Source organism: Schistocerca serialis, chromosome 1 (genome assembly GCF_023864345.2).
Source record: "Schistocerca serialis cubense isolate TAMUIC-IGC-003099 chromosome 1, iqSchSeri2.2, whole genome shotgun sequence".
Taxonomy (NCBI): domain Eukaryota; kingdom Metazoa; phylum Arthropoda; class Insecta; order Orthoptera; family Acrididae; genus Schistocerca; species Schistocerca serialis.
Window position 1 is genome coordinate 175363921 of NC_064638.1, and position 21826 is coordinate 175385746.

The 21826-nt window shown below is 37.1% G+C and overlaps 1 protein-coding gene across 6 annotated transcripts in view; it reads right to left on the reverse strand.

The window, feature by feature from the left end:
* The window catches only part of LOC126465105 (probable protein phosphatase CG10417), a 100379-nt gene that overhangs the window by 14034 nt on the left and 64519 nt on the right, over positions 1–21826 (reverse strand). For 2 of the 6 annotated variants that reach the window (XM_050096283.1, XM_050096285.1), the window contains one exon: positions 4993–5164. In XM_050096283.1, the coding sequence (XP_049952240.1) occupies positions 4993–5164 (172 nt within the window). Of the gene's footprint in view, positions 1–4992; positions 5168–5305; positions 5411–21826 lie in introns of all 6 variants that reach the window. The other 4 variants (XM_050096282.1, XM_050096284.1, XM_050096281.1 and 1 more) reach the window with 3 other exon arrangements.

Below are 21826 nucleotides of genomic sequence, written 5' to 3' on the forward strand. Positions count from 1 at the left end.
AAACCCACATCCTTTCGTCTTTCCCTCTCCTTCCCTCTTTCCTGATGAAGCAACCGTTGGTTGTGAAAGCTTGAATTTCGTGTGTATGTTTGTGTGTCTATCGACCTGCCAGCGCTTTTGTTTGATAAGTCACATCATCTTTGTTTTTAAATTATTTAACAATTACATTGCAGACCCATACACAGTCCCTGATACACTTACACCAGGAATAACTTATCTGAAACCTAAAGATCAAGCAGACACAGCAAACCCAGCAAAATATCGCCCCATAACATGCCTACCAACAATATACAAAATATTAACTTCAGTCATTACACAGAAATTAATGACACATACAACACAGAACAAAATTATAAATGAAGAACAAAAAGTCTGTTGCAAAGGAGCACGAGGATGTAAAGAGCAACTGATAATAGATGCAGAGGTGACATATCAAGCTAAAACTAAACAAAGGTCACTGCACTGCGCATACATTGATTACCAAAAAGGTATCTAGGTTACAGACAAAAAATAGGAATAGATAATACAAATATTAAAGAAGAACTAAAAGAAAAATAGAGACAAAGACTAACAAAAATACTGAAAACAGAATTGACAGCAAGAAACAAGACAAAAGCTATAAATACTTATGCTATACCAATAATGACCTACTCATTTGGAGTAGTGAAATGGAGTAACACAGACCTAGAAGCACTCAACACACTTACACGATCACAATGCCACAAATATAGAATACATCACATACATTCAGCAACAGAAAGATTCACATTAAGCAGAAAGGAAGGAGGAAGGGGATTTATCGACATAAAAAACCTACATTATGGATATATCTAAAAACAAAGATGATGTGACTTACCAAACGAAAGCGCTGGCAGGTTGATAGACACACAAACAAACACAAACATACACACAAAATTCTAGCTTTCGCAACCAACGGTTGCTTCATCAGGAAAGAGGGAAGGAGAGGGAAAGACGAAAGGATGTGGGTTTTAAGGGAGAGGGTAAGGAGTCATTCCAATCCCGGGAGCAGAAAGACTTACCTTAGGGGGAGAAAGGACGCACACACACACACACACACATATCCATCTGCATACACACAGACACAAGCAGACATTTGTAAAGGCAAAGAGTTTGGGCAGAGATCTCAGTCGAGGTGGAAGTATAGAGGCAAAGATGATGTTGAAAGACAGGTGAGGTATGAGCGGCAGCAACTTGAAATTAGTGGAGATTGAGGCCTGGCGGATAACGAGAAGAGAGGATATACTGAAGGGCAAGTTCCCATCTCCGGAGTTCTGACAGGTTGGTGTTAGTGGGAAGTATCCAGATAACCTGGACGGTATAACACTGTGCCAAGATGTGCTGGCAGTGCACCAAGGCATGTTTAGCCACAGGGTGATTCTCATTACCAACAAACACTGTCTGCCTGTGTCCATTCATGCGAATGGACAGTTTGTTGTTGATCATTCCCACATAGAAAGCTTCACAGTGTAGGCAGGTCAGTTGGTAAATCACGTGGGTGCTTTCACACGTGGCTCTGCCTTTGATCGTGTACACCTTCCGGGTTACAGGACTGGAGTAGGTGGTGGTGGTGCAGGGGACAGGTTTTACACTGGGGGCAGTTACAAGGGTAGGAGCCAGAGGTACTTAAGTACAAGAAGAGTAAATCTTCTCATTGTTCGTGGTTTGCTTTGAGCGTTTCCAGGGAGATCAGTATTAACTAAGAGGTTACGAAGGTTAGGTGGACGGCGGAAAGACACTCTTGGTGGAGTGGGGAGGATTTCATGAAGGATCGATCTCATTTCAGGGCAGGATTTGAGGAAGTCGTATCCCTGATGGAGAGCCACATTCAGAGTCTGATCCAGTCCCGGAAAGTATCCTGTCACAAGTGGGACACTTTTGGGGTGGTTCTGTGGAAGGTTCTGGGTTTGAGGAGATGAGGAAGTGGCTCTGGTTATTTGCTTCTGTACCAGGTCAGGAGGGTAGTTGCGGGATGCGAAAGCTGTTTTCAGGTTGTTGATGTAATGGTTCAGGGATTCCGGACTGGAGCATGGACAGGTAGACAATTTAAGAAAGTTCTTTATAGAACGAGCAGAAACTAGCAAAATACACAAAGCAATCACTCATATAAATACATCTGCTACATCACTGCAATTTCATAACCACTTCTACAACCCTTTAGATCACATAACATCAACAGACACGAAGAAAGTAAATTGAAGTAAATTGGAAAAAGAAAACACTACATGGCAAGTACCCGTATCATCTAACACAGCCAAACATCGATCAAGACGCATCCAACACTTGGCTAAGAAAAGGCAATATATACAGTGAGACAGAAGGATTCATGATTGCAAAACAGGATCAAACAATAAACACCCGATATTACAGCAAGCATATTATTAAAGATCCCAATACGACAACAGATAAATGCAGACTTTGCAAACAACAAATAGAAACAGTAGATCACATCACAAGCGGATGTACAATACTAGCAAATACAGAATACCCCAGAAGACATGACAATGTAGCAAAAATAATACATCAACAACTTGCCATACAACATAAACTAATAAAACAACACGTTCCCACATACAAGTATGCACCACAAAATGTACTGGAGAATGATGAATACAAATTATACTGGAACAGAACCATTATAACAGATAAAACACCACCACATAACAAACCTGACATCATACTCACCAATAAAAAGAAGAAATTAACACAACTAATCGAAATATCCATATCCAATACAACAAATATACAAATGAAAACAGGAGAAAAAATTGAAAAATACATCCAACTGGCTGAGGAAGTCAAGAACATGTGGCATCAGGATGAAGTTGACATTATACCAATTATACTATCAACTACAGGAGTCATACCACACAATGTCCACCAGCACATCAACGCAATACAGCTACATCCAAACTTGTATATACAAATACAGAAATCTGTAATTATTGATACATGTTCAATTACCCGAAAGTTCCTAAATGCAATGTAACATATACTGTACAGTTAAAAGGAAGTCGCGCTTGATCAAGGTCCGCATCACTTTCCGTTTTTAACCAGACATAACGTCTGAGAAAGGAAAGAAATAATAATAATATCCCCACTTTGTCACTCCAAAGCCCTACAGAACAGAATAGTCACCTTGATCACCAACTAGGAGAAAACATCTTCACCATTAAGATCACAAATAAAACGCTAGCAGGAAATAAGAAGGTGATCATGACAGACACATTTATAAGTAGTTACATAATGTAGAATAGAAACACAGAGTATTTTCATAAAAAACATGCAATATCAAATTCAATTGTAAGGAAAGCTACTGAACCATTTTAAATCAAAACAGGAGTAAGACAAAAAGACTATCTTATCAATTCTGTGTAAGTGCAACTGGAAAATGTAATTCAAAGGTGACATAAATAAATGAGTTGACATGATTACAAACTATGATATGTTATCAAAAAGCTGGACTCAAAACTGAAAACTACTCTTTCACAAATGGTGCGTTTTCCACCCAAAAATAAAATGCTCTGACCACACTAAATGAAGTTCTAGAGGAAGTAACAAGAAACACAAGGTTTCAAATTTCTTTTGAAAAAGATAGGAGTATATGAAAACACCTAAGTTTTAGTAGGAAGGTGAGATTCTCACCCCCCCCCCACCTCCCCAAAAAACATCAACGAGAAGGCAGCAATTTAAGAAAGAGCCAGAATTTGACTGTGCTAGGATACTTGCAAATCTAAATGCCTATCTCATCGAGCCAAATATGGAAGACACTACAGCACAGTTGTTACAGTTGAATTTTTATATGTAACAGTCACAATAACCAGAAAAGAACTATCAGAAGTAGGGGGGGGGGGGGGGGTCTAAGGCTATTCTGAGGCTGAAAGAACAGTTTACATTTCAAACCCAGAAAGGATTACAAATAAGGTAATGACTTGTCAAGAGAGGGGGAGAGGAGGAGGGGGAGGGAGGGGGGGGGGGGAGAGAGAACAACACAACACGATTCTATGTGTGAAGAAATGCATAAGAATCCAGGGAAGCATGGAATACATAAAGAACATGCAGGAAACAGAGTTTAAGATGAAAAATAGTGGGCATGGTGGATCTATCTGATGCAAATTGCTCATTTTTGAGTGGCAGAGGTGTAATGAAAGGCAAACTGTAATCAAAGTCAAACCATTATCAAAGTGCCAATGAGACAAGTACAATTCTACTGTTTCTGTTCAACTGTCTCCACTTTGCTTGGTTCAAAGCAGTTTTAACAAGATCACCATAAGAGAAATCCAGCAACAGACTGATATAGTAACGATCTTGAGGTTGAAGCTCTTCTGTCTCTGTTTACTTACAAAATGATCTGTTTCTGGAGAGGGCCCACCTCGAACAAATAAATTTTTATTTTGTTTTGCTCACGGCGTACCCTCTCCAAAAACAAGTCTAAACTGATAAAATATCATTTTTGGAAGGTGACTATTAACAGCCGTCAAGTAACGCATAAAAATGCAGCTGATCGTCAAAGACACATTATACTATATTAAAGCATCTTTGTAAATGATGTTTATTTGGGACAAAATTAATCACTTTTTAGATTTCCATCGTAGAGTCAATGCACAGCTTTAAAGTTCCAGCTATTTTCAGTGGTTCTCTCGGTTGTGCTAATCCTTCAAATACTACTAATAATATCTGAAGACATCAAATAAAGGCTGCAGAAATGTTTTCTCATGCACGAATTTCAATTTCACACTTTCAATTAACTACGATACATTTAAATTCCATTCTGCCATCTTTCATATGGAATATGATGTGGCTTTAATTGTGACTTAAAATTAGCTTCAGTGTATGTAGGTCATTCAAATACCGACGTATTTTTCACGCCCATCTAGATGCACATACTCAATCTTTTATTCTTATTGCATGCCTAATATTCCTCATTCACACTATGCTGTTAATGTGATCAGAGCTTAATTAAAAATTCCTTACTTCTTCTGTCACTTTTGCGCCAAAGTCTTCTTCCTCGTCGTCTGCATCCAGACTGTCATCATCATCGTCCTCATCGTCTCCTTCTTCCTCTTCCTCTTCCTCCTCATCTTCTTCATCTTCTAAGTCGTCTTCTGCCTCTTCTCCCTTTCCACTTTCTCCTTCCTCATCCTCACTGCTAGAAACATATAGTGGCATAAGTTGCTTTTCGACACTTACAATTCCACAAAACACTGAAAAATACAATTTCTATGTTATTAGAGTGTGAGTAGTAAGCTATTGTTAATAATAAGAATGATAATATTGTTCATATTACCTTAAATGGAAATTAAAGATCCCTATTGGAATCAGAAACTTTATAATGCTAAAAATCTTCAGTTTGCAAATATAGAAGAATCTTCCAAACAAACCAAATATAGACCTAGAAATTAATAAAACAATGAACATAAAATGAGAGCTCTAATATAATAACTAATATTCGTTTAAAATGAAATCAACGAGGTAAGTTATTGTTTTACTGGGAAAACAAAGTTAATCAGCCTTGCAAAAGGCTGAATTCTGAAACCAAAATAAAACAGGAACTTACTGTACATCTGATTGTTACACTAGTATTTACCTACAATAATGTAACAATTTTACGAAAGATTATGCAGGGAACAAATAGATGAAAGAACTTAAAAAATAATAAAATAAAATGAAAAACTGTCCACGTCAATATCTGAAGTGTTTCTAAATGTGTTACGTCCATATTTTCTCAGAGTTTGTTAAAAAATGTGCACAAAAGCAAACTTTGCATTTCACTAACAGCAAAAAAATGACAGCACAAACTGTCTATTATTTGCAATCTTGCAGAGCTGGTAAATGGAGAAAGGAGGAGAAGATGGCAAAGATTAAAAGCACAGCTGACAACATCCTTGCTGTTCATTCTCAACAATGCATGCGTTCGCACACGCACACACCTATCTCTGAGGACGTACTCTGAATCTATGTTCAATCACTTAAACACATTAATAACAAATCCATATGCTATTAACATATTTTGAGTCTGAACAGAAGGTGCAAGCTTATTACATGTCATTCGAAACCTACGTCAGTCATAAAACTCTTGCCAAGCTCTCAGACCTAGTTCCAGATATTTGTCCACAAGCGGCTGCCAACGCAGATAGAATAAACTTTTTTTTTCTCCCCATTCAATAAGACCCGTAACATGGTACAAATTATTATGGTATTTTAAAAACTAAAGGTCCAGACTAGCTGCAGTAAGTTAATTTTCTTTACAAGAACTGCTCTAGTGTCATTGCCATTCTAATGTTGCCTGTAGATACAACATGGGTGAGATTACCTGCATCTGTGGTGGTTGTCCATGTGGATAATTGTAAGTTGGTATGTACTTCTAGTTTGATTTGACAGACATACTGCAGCTATAGTAAACTGTCATCCAATTCATGCATAACATGTAGTAAATATAAACATACGGTATATATTTTGACACTTATTTGATGTTTCGTTTCCTATAGTACGATTTTAAATGACAGATCATTTATTATGGTGCTATATGTTTAGAAAGTATAATTAGCTAAACAAAGATAATGTAATATTTCACTAATTGGATTTTGCTGTGAATTATATATTTAGTAAAAATACGTTTTGTTGCCCATATTTTTTAGCCCTTTTCATGTTCCAGTATGTCAAAGTTTTCCACATAATCTTTGTTGAAAGTCTGTGTGGTGTTTTAATAATTCATACGTTTACATTTATCCAAATCTTGAAGTATGTTCATAGCGATTTATTTCAGTATTCTGTGTAGTGTATGTAATGCAGCTTCAATTTTGTTAGCCATGTGGTGATTACTTTTTAAATGTAAAGAGAATCTACACTGATAACTGTCACTGTTTCTGGTGTGTTCTTTGAATCTGTCAACTGATTTTGTGTATCTCCAGATTGGCATATTCTGAGATTCTGAATGCAGTTTTGTTACAAGACTTATTAGTACAGAAGGCTAGTTATGTGTGTGTGGTTTTGAATAGTAGATTTATCTTCTTTGATATTTGTTTTACATAAACCGTAGGTATATAAATTTTTCTTTATTTAACTGAGGTTTCTTTAGTTAAACATATGTCATCATGTACTGTATTTTTTATTTTTTTAAATATTTTTTTACTATGTCCGAGTCAAAATCATTTTTATGGGATATTTAACTGAGTATTTTAAGTTCTTTTTGTATTGTTGGTTTTTCTAATGGTAAAATAATTAGTCTATTGATCACGGAGTGGAAGTGTGCATGCTTTCAGGATTTTGGACGAGAGAAGTTGGCATGTTTTCTATAACTGTCAGATATGTGATGGTGGTTGCTTTTGTCAATTTTGAGGTCAAGGTAGTTTAGTGAATTGTCTTTTTCTATTTCCATGGTAAATTTTATTCTGGAATGGAAGTTTTTAAGTGTTTGGTGGATTTCTCAGATGTCTGTACGATTTCTATCAATTAGCATTTCTATAACAGTAAATTATTTTGTTAATTACTGGTAATTTAGAGTTAAAACATTTTTCTTCCAGTATGTCAAAGTAGCAGATGTTGTGTCAGCTACAATGTTTCCCATAGCTACTCCACCTGCTTGGGTGTATATTTTGTCTTTGAACTCTAAATAACTCTGAGCTAATGTAAGTTTTACAAAGTCTATAATATTGTGGGTTCTTACGTATTAGACAGTGGCAGTGTACTACATATGCAATATGAACATCGAATTGAACTACATGAAGTACCAATGTATAATTATTCAAATGGGCATCTATCACAGGTGCAGATAATATCGCCAATGTTTTATCTGCAGGTTACTTGAGAATGGTACTAAAGCCAAAACAGCCATCAGAAAGAATATTAAACCTACTGCAGTTAGTCTGGACCTTTCCTTTACAAAATGTCGTTTCATGTACTATGCTGCAGGCCCAATCTAATGAAAAATATTGGTGATGGTGTGACATGAAATAAGAGGGAATGTTTGCAATATTTATGCTCAAAAATTAAATTAGTAAAACTAATTGAAGGCATAAAATCCTACAAATGAAATCTGCAACACAAATTTATTCAGTCATACATCTATGTTCAAGTAACAGCAAAATCCAAACTGAAGGGACAATTAAGAATGCTTGAGCAACACTATCGATAAATCAAGAAATAAAGGACAAACTACAACGTAAAGTACTCTTGTACCAAGACCTGTACACAGTAGTCAAGTCAACAAAGCAAAATTAGGGGGAAAAACTCGTGTCATCACAAATTTTTGTACAGTGGTAGGGGAATATGTCACGAACAACATACTGAAAATCTCCACCTGTGGCGTGTGAGTGCTGGGATGAAAGGGTGGGGTGCACACGTTTTCTTGAATAACTAGAAAATCGCGACTTATAGTGAAAATGTTCTCCAGTACAAAATTAAACTACACTAAATTTCCTACAAAATGTTGTGGCTTCCTTACATGCTGTGCGGTTCTTTCGTGGCTACTGGAGTGAGGAACACATGTCATGCATGAACAGAGAATTCCGAAATTAATTTATTCTACATCTAATATCAAATAGTAAAAATAATACATAACTTCGTTGCTGCATTTGAAGTGTCACATGCTAACAGATTTGAATGTAAACATACATATAGATACAAAAGATTTATAAATCTGTCACTCTTTAATTTAATGTCTATTCAGACGATGCTGAGCCCCGGCCATTATGAAAGTTTGTAAAAGTTATTCAACTGGCAAACACACAAAAATGGCATCAGTGCATGAATGTTCAAACTTAATTACACCCACTACTGGAGCTCCGGAGAGGGGATGCTTGTGTCTCACTGGCAGTGGCATAATTGTAAGTGGCAGTGCCCTCGTGCCACAATGACAGCTGTAGGAAACACAGCAGCATAACTGGTGGCACATTATTTGAAAATGCAGCTGATGGAATGGAAGCCAATAGCACACAAAAAACACCCTATTCATTTTTCCTCTATAAAAACGAGTTTCCGTGCTGCAGGGTATGGAAAAAAAGAAAAATACACACAAAAATTATTGACAATAGTATTTTAAGTGTAAAAAAACTGATGTTTAATGCAAACAAACTGAACTTAGAAATAACAGAAAATCTAAATTAGTTGTTATAAAATAATGTCTTATCTTGAATAAGTGCATTTCAGATATCAACAATTGTATCATCAGATTGAGTAACTGTCCACCAGTCATACACGTGTTACTGCATGGAACTGAAGAGTGAGCAGTTCTGGTGGTGAGGAAGCAGACCTTTCACGGAAGAAAGCCACAACAGTTCTACAGGATAACTAACAATTTCCTTACTAAGAGTGCAGGATGATGAGATTTGTGCAGTTTCTCTTCATACACGTTGTATTATTAGTAACTAATATCTATATTCCATTTAGTGTTAACGCATTTTGTGGAAAATAAACTCTTCCTACAAGTGTCTGCACGCAATGCATTTTTTAAAAAGTAAACACTCTCCACATGTTTCTGTGCATTGTATCGCCAGTGATTTAAAAGGTGTGCTGCAGAAGGATTGGTATGATTGTGAAAGAGTGTAGTTGTTTCCTGCAACATGGTGGTGGTGGTGGGTGGGGGTGGGGGGGTGGGGGAGAGAGAGAGAGAGAGAGAGAGAGAGAGAGAGAGAGAGAGAGAGAGAGAGAGGGGGGGGGGGGGGGGGGGGACTCAGCTGCTCGCTCTTTGGTTTTGCAAACCTACAAATGAGGCAAGTAAGTGATCTCATTCTGGTGAACTGCCTTCCTTCACATTTCTATCCTCCACCCCTACTCTCTTCCATTACCTCAAGTCACATCACCAGAACACAATTTACCCCTCAACATGGCACTACTGTGAGTTGATATGGTACAGCTACTTTATAATTTAACAATAAACATTAATTTTGTACCATTAAAACACAACTTTTAATTATTTGCTATTTCTCCATTCCCTGAAATGCAGAAACTAAGTTCGCTAGGAAAAATGAATAACGACTTTTTGTAGGAACCACAAAGTAGTTTATTATTGTGCTGTGAAACATTTTCGTGTGAAGCTGCGGTTTTCATGTTATCCAAGAAAAACGGAAAAAGTGGCCTTTAAATGCTCCCCTACCCTAGGGTGCCCATTTCATTTTCATTGAAAAAGGGAACATTTGAAATAAATTAGAGAAAAGCCCGGGACAATGAAGAAAAAAACGGGACATAAATATTGTATTGACTAAATTTAATACACATGCAAGTTTACCTTTACAATGTGCACTCAGATGATCCCAAATCACTTTTTACAATTATTCTACCACACTATCACCGTACTTTTCACTTTTATGTATTTTATTATGAAGTGCATTATCGTTTGAAATTGTATCATAAAAGTCAGTACACGATACACCATTAAAGCGTGTTTTGACAATGAGCAAGGCGCTCACTGTTTCAACTTTCATTCGGTTTTAGACCATAAAGAGTTCACTAACGAAAACGCATGTTCCACGGCAGCATTTGACCCAGGAATTGCCAGACAAAACTCCACCAAATGAATCAACTTTTTCATGTTAATGTTTTTATTTTTGAAATAAGCAAATTTTTTACACCACGTTGCACAAACACTTTGTCTCCTTCACTTTTTATGAAGTTCTGTGCACATGACAATTCATCGTATAGTTTGTCTTCATCAACAGGAAAATTTGGTAAAATACTTTTAACAAAAACACAACAGTCCTGAATATCTTTCCACTGTAGCTGCTCCTTTTCAGTATTAACCCAGTCAAATGATTTAAAAGGTGTGAGAAATGGTAAACACCATTCTTTAATATACTCAATGCAAGAGTCATAGAAGATGTCAGCATAAATATGAAATTGTTCTACAGTAATTTCACCCTCTTCTTCCAGCTTTCTTAGAGTTTCATGTACAAAGGATGTGAGAAATCTTTCAGATTTTCTACATTGTAATTTGCCCAATAATTTGTTTATTTCTTGATAAACTTCCACTACTGTGATTTCTTGTTTCTCAATATATTTAATTGTTGTGGAGAAAGGATTTAGCTGGCTAACAAGAAAATGTAGAAGAACAATAGATACAGGGTTATCAAAGAATTGTTTAAGGATAACAGGACACTTATCAAGGGAAATGAAATATGATTTCAAAGCAGGAAATATCTCTACAATTCTTTCCAATGCTGGTAGCAGAGATAGCCACCTTGTCTTGCTGTGCCCAAGTACAGTTTTGTATTCAGTTTCAGTAAACTTACAGAATGACTTCAGAGATTCAACCCTTACTGTATATATGTGGAAATGCTGGTAGATTTTGTTTACAATTAATTGGAAGTCGATGGGTAGGCAATCTGAGCCAGTTTGTAAGGAATTGTGCACCACATGTGCTGGACAGCTAACACCTACTATATTATTCACTGTGTTCTGTTGCAGTTTATAGAATAATTTTTTTTCCCTTTCCTCTGATTACCACCAAAATTGGTGTTAGTGTTGTCTGCAGAAACTGCAATCACCTTTCCCTCAAGATCATATTTCTTTAAAACCTCCAGCACATAATTCTGAAGTAAATCTGAAGTTTCTACAGCTAAATTAACCAATTCGAGCAATTTCACCGTGATGCCATTTTCAGGGTGAAAATACCTGATAAGGGGAGTAACCAAGTTCAAATCCATTTAATTCGATGTATCAACATTACAGAAATGAATCCAGCACTTTTCAGTTCATTCAAAACCTGCTGAGCTGCATAAGGTGCAATAACATTTGAAATGATTGCATTACTTTTTCTGCGTCTACATGTGAATTTAGGATTGAAAAGTTTTTTTTAACAACTCCTGTAGTACAGTCCATTGACTTAAAGCTATGGTTATGCATTGCACTGTGGTATGCAAACATAGATTCTTGTGCTGCCAACTGCCTATCCATTTCTGTTACTGATTTTAAGTTTACATAGTAGTCACTCACGCATGTATTTGCTCTTTTCGTTTGATCACTCATGTGAGGTTCCTTTGTCTTAATCTGATTCACAATGTCAGAATTTCCACCAAGACCAATAGCAAATTTTGATCTGCACAACGTACATTCTACAGTTTCTCCACTACCAGTGATAAAAGGAAACTTTTTATATTGCTGTTAAAATTACACTGTCATGTTGGCATAATGAAACAGTGATTGCACAGTGCAAAACATTAACAGTGTGGTGACGAAAGCCAGAGAGCAAGTATCAGTGGTGTAGAGTATCTCTGGACCGAAAGGACGGAGTCAGTGGATCAATTTAGAAGAGAAGAATCGTCATTGTTATTTGTAACCCATAGTGCGTTTAAAATTACTTGCGAGTTTTGACAGTTCGGTACATGTTTGGGGTATGCTGAAAGTCATCTCACACTTCCCAGTGTAAATAATTGCGCAGTTAATAGCAAGTCAAACGACCAGTAGCGTAAAATACTCTAGCCAAGCGGAATCATAATAAAATGGGGCATTTGAGCCTCACAAAAAAAACTTTCGGGACATTTTGGTAAAAAACAGGACTGTCCCGGGAAAAACAGGACGAATGGACACCCTAGCCTACCCCAATGTTCACACCTCACAGGTGGGGATTTTTAATATGTTGTTCATGACACTCACCCCTACCACTGCACAATACCCGCAATGAATTTTTTCTCCTATTGACCCTTTTCTGGTCTTCGTTGGCTTGCCTACAGCACACCTACTCTTTAAGTAACAGTGTAACCCATTGGTGTTTGATTATATTACCAAATTTATAGTATATTACAAATTAATTATACACATAATGATAAATTTAATAGGATAATGCATACTCAACACTAAACAGAAATCTATGCAGGATTATCAGTCCTCTTTCCAATTTTATACATGGATGAAAGTATCACAAATACTGATTTCACAGACAATGAATCAAATCTACTTATTTCTAATAGCTACAGCACAAGTTTTAACTGATATGGAAAACCTACCAATTAGAAATAACTCAAATTAACAGTTATTGTAGTAAGCATCACAGAGAGGGGATTACGTAATGAGTAAAAACATAATAAATGACCAAAGTCATAAAACACTACTCTCTAAAGCTTAAATCAGAAATTACTAACATGCAATGCAACAGCAGTAAAATATGATGAAGGGAACAGCACTGTTATATTTAAACATAATAAACATAATAATTGAAGTCATTACTGTTTTTGAAACCAACATCACTGAACTGCCAAATAACCCAACAAATAAATATGTAGCACAAATAAGGAAAAGTATTAAACATTTTAATGCAATACTAAATGACTATGAAAAGAGAACACAGACTACAATGAAACCAGCATTAAGTGCTAAACAAAAAATACATAAGCCTTTAATTCCCATCTGCCCCATAGTGAACTGTATAAATTGTTCAACATACTTGGTAAGCAAAAAACTAAACAAATTATCAACAAATACACAAATAAGTAGCTTTGAAAAACCATAAAACATACAAATTACACTTAATGGCAAATCTGTCTCTTAACACCACAAACTTAATATGCCAGTACACCAGTACAAGGAATGAGAGAGAGATTACAAAACACAATTTTTTCATAACGCAGGAAAACATCTATCGAAGAACTCATGAAATTAGAGACCTTCTAAAAATTATCCAGTAAATGGATCTGAAATAGAAGCAAGGACCTGAACATAAAATGAAAGTTAGGAACGTATTTGTAGCTACCCAAACAGGGGACAGTAACAGAAATACTGGCATAGAGAAGCCCGAAGCACAACATAAATTTATATTCACTTAATAGGCCGATGCTTGGTAATGTTGCTTGTTAGCAGACTGTGTGCTTATATTTATTCATGTTGCACTCTGCACTTCTGTGAGCCAATGTGCCAATTACTTTCGCTTATTCACAGAACTATCAGTACAATGACATCAGCTTTCAAGGTGGATCTCTTCCCCCTCCACCTTCCACACCTCAGTGTCCGCACAATCCGGTTCCTGGTATATTATGACAAATTAGATTAGCGTTGCACTTTACAGTACTAATTTTCATCAGTACATATCCATTCCTGTATTCTTTTAATTTGGATGGCAGTCTTAATTTACCTGCCTATAATAGGCTTGACACAGGAGAAAATTCAGTTTTCTCTGAATTCAAGTAATTAATATGAGAGTGGTCAGTATCATCATTATCCTACAGCAACTTAGTTTTATAACATTTGACATGTCAATTTTATACCCATGAAGCTATCTTAAGGGTGAAGCACAATTTTAAAATTATTTCAGAAATATGCTGTTGCATTAATATCTTAATGTTTTATAACTGGTATCAGCTTTACACTCATTTGAGAGTTAAAAGAATGGAATTCCACAATTTCGAAAAAAAATCTATGTTTACATTTGATAATTTACATTGCGTGTGAATATATGCTCTTTGTGGTGAGTATGGGGCCTTGCTGCCACAAGCTCAAATGCAGATGTACCTCTAATACTTATTTATTACCTATAACTTATGTCTAATATTATGGAATTATTTTATACTTGACTGATTTTATTCATGTTGACCTGTGTGATTTTATTCATGTTGAACTATTTTATCTTGCTATACTGTACTTAGTTGTCTTATTTCTGGCTGTATATAATGGTTTATACTTAATGTGGTTTTACCACTGTTTTATGTCTGATTTTATACGATCATTTTCTAAATGAATATGTGGTTTCAGTACTGCTGCAGTTTCTTATATCACCATATTGTACAAAGTTGTCTGTAAAAATTTGTCTATGGATCTTTTTGTTGGCATTTTCAAAACTTTTTTCCATATTACTAGTGTCATCGAGGCATTCAAAATTTGTTGCGTCAGCAAACTGTGTATGGAGTTGCACAGCAATGTATAGGGATATTTTTCTTTCCCTTACAAATTTTAACTTGAGTATCTTTTCATAGAGACTTCTGTTGTATTTTAAATATGTATTTTCTAATTCTTGTTACCACAAGTGCAGTTAATCACTTAGTAAGAAACTGAAAAAAAGAGGAAAAATGAAAATATGTAAAATAAAGTTGCTGCTAGACGGCACAGCTCCTATCAACACCCCTTGTCCTTGTCTTCCTAATACCTTCCACATTGTGATGTCTCAGTTAGGTGAATGTAGTTCAGCCCTGCACTAATTTACAAGATGTATTTAACTGGAATGAATAGGCATATGGTGTTGTAATTGATGTTATTGCATAGTTTAGTGGTATGACTATTTGTCATCAGTTATCTTTACAGTGGCACTGTTTCGTAATGTACAAAATGCTGTGTCATCCGAACACGACACAACCAGGCCAAAAGCACCACAGACTCAAAAATGCAAGCTGTTCCCAGTGCCATAGAGACTCGTGCCACGTACGCGAGTGGCATGTGTGGCACTGAGGATGAAGATATTGACTTTGCCTTGGCCAATTGCCATTTGAGTACAATCCGCCAATGACTGAACGACAACGGACAGAAGCTCACTCTGAAGACAGAAGAGCAGCTCTAGCCCACTTGGTTTTAGATCATCGCCCAGGGTTGACTTAAGACAGAGAACATCGTTTAGTGAATCCTTAGAAGTAAACAGACAGTAGTTGTAAATTGCATTTGCTATGTACTGTGAACAGTGGCAACTCTGCCTCCACAGCAGTAGTAATGAGAGTTTACGAAACAAAGTACTTGGTACTGGTTTCTGTTTTTGAGGATAACTTGATAATGAGCTTAGCCTCAAAACTAGTCACGAAGTAATAAAGAAAAATGAGACACCAACTTTGATGGTTCTCTGCAATTTATAGCATAATCAGATATACAGAACCACTTTGACAAATTGCAATAATTTCTATATCGACTAAAATTTTAGTATCAGACTCAAAGAACATACCAGAAATAGTGACTTATCAATCTAGATTCTTTTTATATCTAAAAAACAAACACCACACAACTGACAAAATTTAAACTGCATTACAAATACTACATATAATACCAAAAGGATTCACTTTGATCATACTTTAATTGAAACGTGTGTGCAAACGAGACACTACCGACACGAATTACTAAAAGAACAAACAGACTTAACAAGGATCATGTGGAAAGCTTTATTGACATACTGGAACACAAAAAGGGCTAGTACATATAAACAACAAAACATACCCCAACTAAACATATGATTCATAGCAAAATCCAATGAGTAGAATATAACATTATCATTGTTTAGCTAATTATACTTTCCAAACAAGCAGCATAATAGTAAACAATCTGTCAAATAACAAATCATACTTTATAGTTATGAATCTATCAAGTAAGTGTCAAAATGTACTCCCTACTTTTATAATCACTACATGTCGTGTAATAATTACGACTTAGACGATGACAGTTTACTGTAGGTGCAATAGGGACGTCAAATCAAACTAGTTGCAAGTATCAATTATTCACATGGACAACAATGTTATGTGCTGATAATGTCACCAATGTTGTATTCACAGGTAATTTGAGAATGGCAATAATGTCAAAAATGTCAAAACAGTTGATGTAACTTACTGTTGCCAGTCTGAACCTTTCCTTTTCAGAACAAACCAGGTTCATCGCGAAACCCATCCATTACATGGGCATGTTCCAGCAGCCCAAGGTTGAGGTTCTTGAACATTCCCTAAAAACATTTCAGTATTGTAAACAGCAGCAGCTACAGCAAGAAAAAAACTGCTGATTTCTCAACTTGAGAATAACACTACCCGATCTCTCTTCAGAAACCCTCCCTCCGGGCATGTACAGAATTTTATCAGGTGGAGGTCACTCAATCACATTTACTCTGGAGATGGAAGATCCAGAAGTAACCTCCAGAAATGGCAGCTCCCTGCAGAAATCACCACCATGACTGCAGAGAACCATACACCACGAAGCATCTAATGGATTGTCATCTTGCATCTCAAGCTTGCAAAGCCAAGTGCAATTCAAGTTGCTCGATTTTGGTCGACAATAGTGTAACTCTGTCCTCCTCTCATTTCCTTTTAATGGTAATAAACACACATTGTATTTGTTTCCAGTTAAAATGAATGAAACAATACATAAAACAAGGGAAAGGCAACTACTTGCCTAAAGCTGACTGATATGAGGCACAGACACAAGTAACAAAATAGTGTTCTCTAGCTTTCCAGCTCTGGCTCTTTTTCTAGTAGAAAGTGCGCACACGCACACTGCCATTGTCTCCTTCACTCTTTCTATACCACAACTGTCCATCCCATTGCTGTTCTCTCCTCTATAACCATGTTCACATACCAAAATGTTGAGGAAAATTTTTGAAAGTGCTGAAGAAGGTAGAATGAGACAGATGGTACCCAACTTTTCAGAGTCTTAATAAAGATGAGCATTTTCTCACTGGTTCCTGTATTCTCCCTGATACAGCAGAGCAAGTCACTCACATAGAAAATAACTTTAAGAACCCATAAAATTTTGATAGTTAAGTGAAATTTAAATAACGCCAACACTATAGAATTTAACACCTCGGATCAGATTTTATATGCACAAAAACTTTCCAAATGCTTCTGTATCACAACATGGGGTTCACAAAACCTTCTGATGATAATAGAGGCACTTCACAGTGTATTTTCCCTGGGTTACATCAATTTATATTTTATAGGAGGAGGAGGAGGAGGAGGAGGAGGAGGGGGGAAGAACAGGGGATGTGAATCAGGAGGTGATATGGCACAGGGTGTGGAAACAGTAAGTTACCTCAGGTTGAGGCCGGAATGATTCAGGGAGTGGAGAATATGTTAAGGATGACTCGCATTTGTGTAGTTCAGAGATGCTAGTGATGAAGGGGAGGACCAAAACGGCTCCAGTTATGATGCAGCCACTGAAATCTTTTCAATCTTCCCCCATCTTCCTCCCCCATAGCCTCCCTACACTGTGCCTGGTAGCTTTGTCCTGCTACCACCTAGTTCACACTGCCCCCGTCAAGCAGCACAACCCCTCCCCCCCCCTACCCTCCCACCCCTTTCCTGCTATCTCAGCCCCCACTCCAGATTGCTGCTTTCAATTCAACACAATTGCAATCTGCCCTGATCAGCTGGAGATAGCAGTCATGTGTAAATGAGATGTCCTTGCTTATGTGAAGGTTTGTGCATTTTCTTTTCTGAAGAAGGCTTTGACCAAAAGCTCAATGTGTAAATCTTTTCACTGTGGCTGCCTGCAACTCTAAGTGTCATCTTTACAGAGAGTAACCGTCTCTTCTATTCGTAATAATGCTGTAATTTACAATGAGTGGGATTGTCAGTGTCATCTGTATTCTGCCTTTTTTTCTCTAATCTGCCACTAAAACTGACTGCAATGAACTGTTTCTCTATTTACAAGGTATGCGAGAAAAGTAATGACAATTTTTTTGAAATTTTTCTTATAACATTTTCCCTTCAATATAGTTCCCTTCAACAGCTATACACCAATGGAATCATCGTTCCCAGTCTTCGTAGCAGCGCTGAAAGGCTTCAACTGGTAGAGCCTTTAGCATATCAGTCACATTTTTTTGAATGTTCTCCAGAGTCCCAAAATGACATCCTTTTAAGACATTTTTCAATTTCAGGAAAAGAGAAAAGTCACAAGGACTTAGATCAGGCACACAGGGGAGCTGTGGAACAACACAAATAAATGCCTTTTGAGGTCAAAAATTCTGTGATGGAAATGGCCGTGTGACATGGGGCATTGTCATGATGCAGCATCCACTTGTCTGCAATTTCGGGCCCCACTCAATTCACCCTATTCCTGAGCATTTCCAAGACATATTTATAAAGACTTGGTTAACAGTTTGTCCTGGAGGAACAAATTCTTTATGAACAATATCCCTATTGTCAAAAAAGCAAACCAACACTGTTTTGATTTTTCATTTGCGCATTCGAGCTTTTTTCGATCAAGGAGATGTCTCAATGTGCCACTGCTCACTTTACCATCGGTTGCAAGATCGTATTAAGAAATTCAAGATTCTTCATCTGTGATCACACAACTGAACCATTCAGCATTATTGGCTACCCTCTCAAAAGATCAACACATGTGGCTTCGATTGCCTTCTGCTCAGTTGTGAGGTTTGCTGGTACCATTTTGGTACAAGCCTTTGGCTTGTGGAAATCTCCAGTGAAAATTTGATATATGGTGAAAGTGTTTAACAGGTTACCTATCATCTTTATCATTAGAGTGTGCACTGAATACCATGTCCGGTAGATGCGTAGTTGGTAGGGCATGTGTGGGGAGAGCGGAAATGGTTGGGGTTGTGGGCAGGTACAATAGAGGAAATGCTGAGTGCTGGAGGCGAAGTGATGTTCTAAACTGAAGCCTACGCTTACTTTTTTCTGTAAATATTAAATGGAGCCCCGCTACACCCATACTTGCATGGTGGCCATTCAAAAGGATTTACTGTCACCTCTGCTTTGGTTATTATCTACAAGAAATTACAGTAAAAATGCAACAAAAGTAGCAATTTATTTTCATCTGGTCTTTTAACCATTTATAACTTTCAGAGAAGTGTCACGAGTGGTGAATTTTGAGTAAGACATGGATTTCTCTTGTTGTTATATTAAAATTTGCTTCTTTTGCTAAAACACAGCAGACTTTACTCAGTGCCATTACATTAACATGTTATGCAGATGGAACTGCACGGCATGATAACAAATGGTCTGCTACATCAGATCAGTTTTCTCGATGTTGGTGACAAAGACCTCCACCAAAGTCTAAAGAGAACTTCAATATGTCAGCAAAATTTTGTACACACCAACATATTATGTAATATGCACCAAACAGCGGCCCCTGTTTTTCATTGTAAACTTTTTCAAATTTGACAGAGTATCTTACTTGCATGCAAGTTTCACAATAACATGAGTGTTAACGAAATGATGGGCACATCAGCACAAAGATGACATATAAAGCTATAAGTAATGCAAAAATGAAAGTCTTTTACTGAATAGTTTCTGTAAAATCATTTGAGAAAGACTGCATGGCACATGCCTCGGCTCTTGTCATTGCTGACTGAAAGTGGAGGGCCAAACACTTTCTGCCTCCCCTCCAGAACAAAAAATTGAACTTTTCCAACACTTTGGCTAAAAACTGGACACTGCCCACCACCCACCCAATCCTACATGGGATCTAAATGCTGATGTGATCTCACAAGAGCGTACACACGTTCAACATTTTAAGTTGAAGATCTCCTTGAGGGAAGCTAATATTCAACACGTCTCACAGCCTTCTCAGAAATGATTTGTGCCAGTGAAAAACTCGTGCTCTTGATAACTCACTGATGGCACTCTCAAAAATCACATGATGGCTGTAAGGATCAAACTCAGACTGAACATCTAGAAGGGATGAACACACTGGTCTACACAAGGAGAACAACAGTCTTTTCACTTTCCTTACTTTTCTTGTATATCTCATATTTTGATTGTTTTCTCTCACTTAAGGATGTTAATCCTAGAAGTATGGTGAAAGGGGACACAGCTCTGACTTCTTCCTTGATATTAGCTGTTCTCTCACTTCCAATGTACTTGTTACTTTGTTCTGTTTCTAATGTCTGTCCCCAGTAGCTGAGTGGTCAGCATGACAGAATGTCAATCCTAAGGGCCCAGGTTCAATTCCCGGCTGGGTCGGAGATTTTCTCCACTCAGGGACTGGGTGATGCGTTGTCCTAATCATCATAATTTCACCCCCTTTGGCGCGCAAGTCGCCAAAGTGGCTTCAAATCAAAAGACTTGCACCAGGCGAACAGTCTACCTGACGGGAGGCCCTAGTCACATGACATTTACATTTTTACTGTTTCTAATGTAGTTTCCAGGTGAAATGCCATCTTTCCAGTTTCAAACAGAAAGAAACACTAGTTTGCAATCTACCATACTGAACATCCATACATTTTATAAATTACCTATAAAGCAACAAAAATAAGCCTGTCTGCTTCTAGTTTCTCTATACAATATTATAAGAAACACTAAATTACTTTACTATTTCAATCTACATGTTCAAGAGACTATTCTGGCAGCCACAGAGAGAGAAAGGTGTAACAAAACTGAAGATTGTAGCACATGTTGGGACAAATCATTTCTGTCTGTCAGGGGTCTCAGGTCATACTTTGATCACTGCATGGTGTTTCAACAAAGCTTACAATATAGAATAGATAGTGGCCCCCTGGTTCTGAGTGGAGTGGTAGGGTTGAACCAGAGTCTGCAAAGATTTTTTGATAAGCTAAGCTGTGACTTCCTACTAGACTAGTGCCATAGGATTGGTAACGGATGGGCCCCCTGAATGGATCAAGTGTGTGCCACACACCAGAGGCTGCTATTCAGGTGCATTTTTTAAGATTAGGCAACTCTCCATTCAGTTCAAGTAATGACAGCTGTAAAGTATCAGTGCAAGACTGAAAGAAATATCCCTTCCGCCACTTACCAACTGCTGAAGCTTTTGCAATGAAGTTGCGAGAGTGTTTTTTTTTTTTTTTAAAAAAAAAAGCATATATCGAAAAAAAATAGATTAATGAAAAATGGAGCTGAAGTTGCATGTGGGAGTGTTTGGACAAGTTTCATTATCAGGGATGGGGATAAAATTTTAATTGGATCCTTGTACTGAACACCATACTCACCTCCTGGTGTAACCAGGAAACTTAGGGAAAACAGCAGTTTGCTTGTACATAAGGTCTCCTCTCATACAGTAATCATCAATGGAGACTAATCATCTAACAATCAACTGAAGGAAATCAGTTTTGTTTAGTGGTTGGTGTGACAAGACATCCTGTGAAACATTACTAAATGCCTTCTCTGAAAACTACTTAGAACAGGTAATTCAGAACCCCGTTCATGATTGAAATACATTAGATCTAATG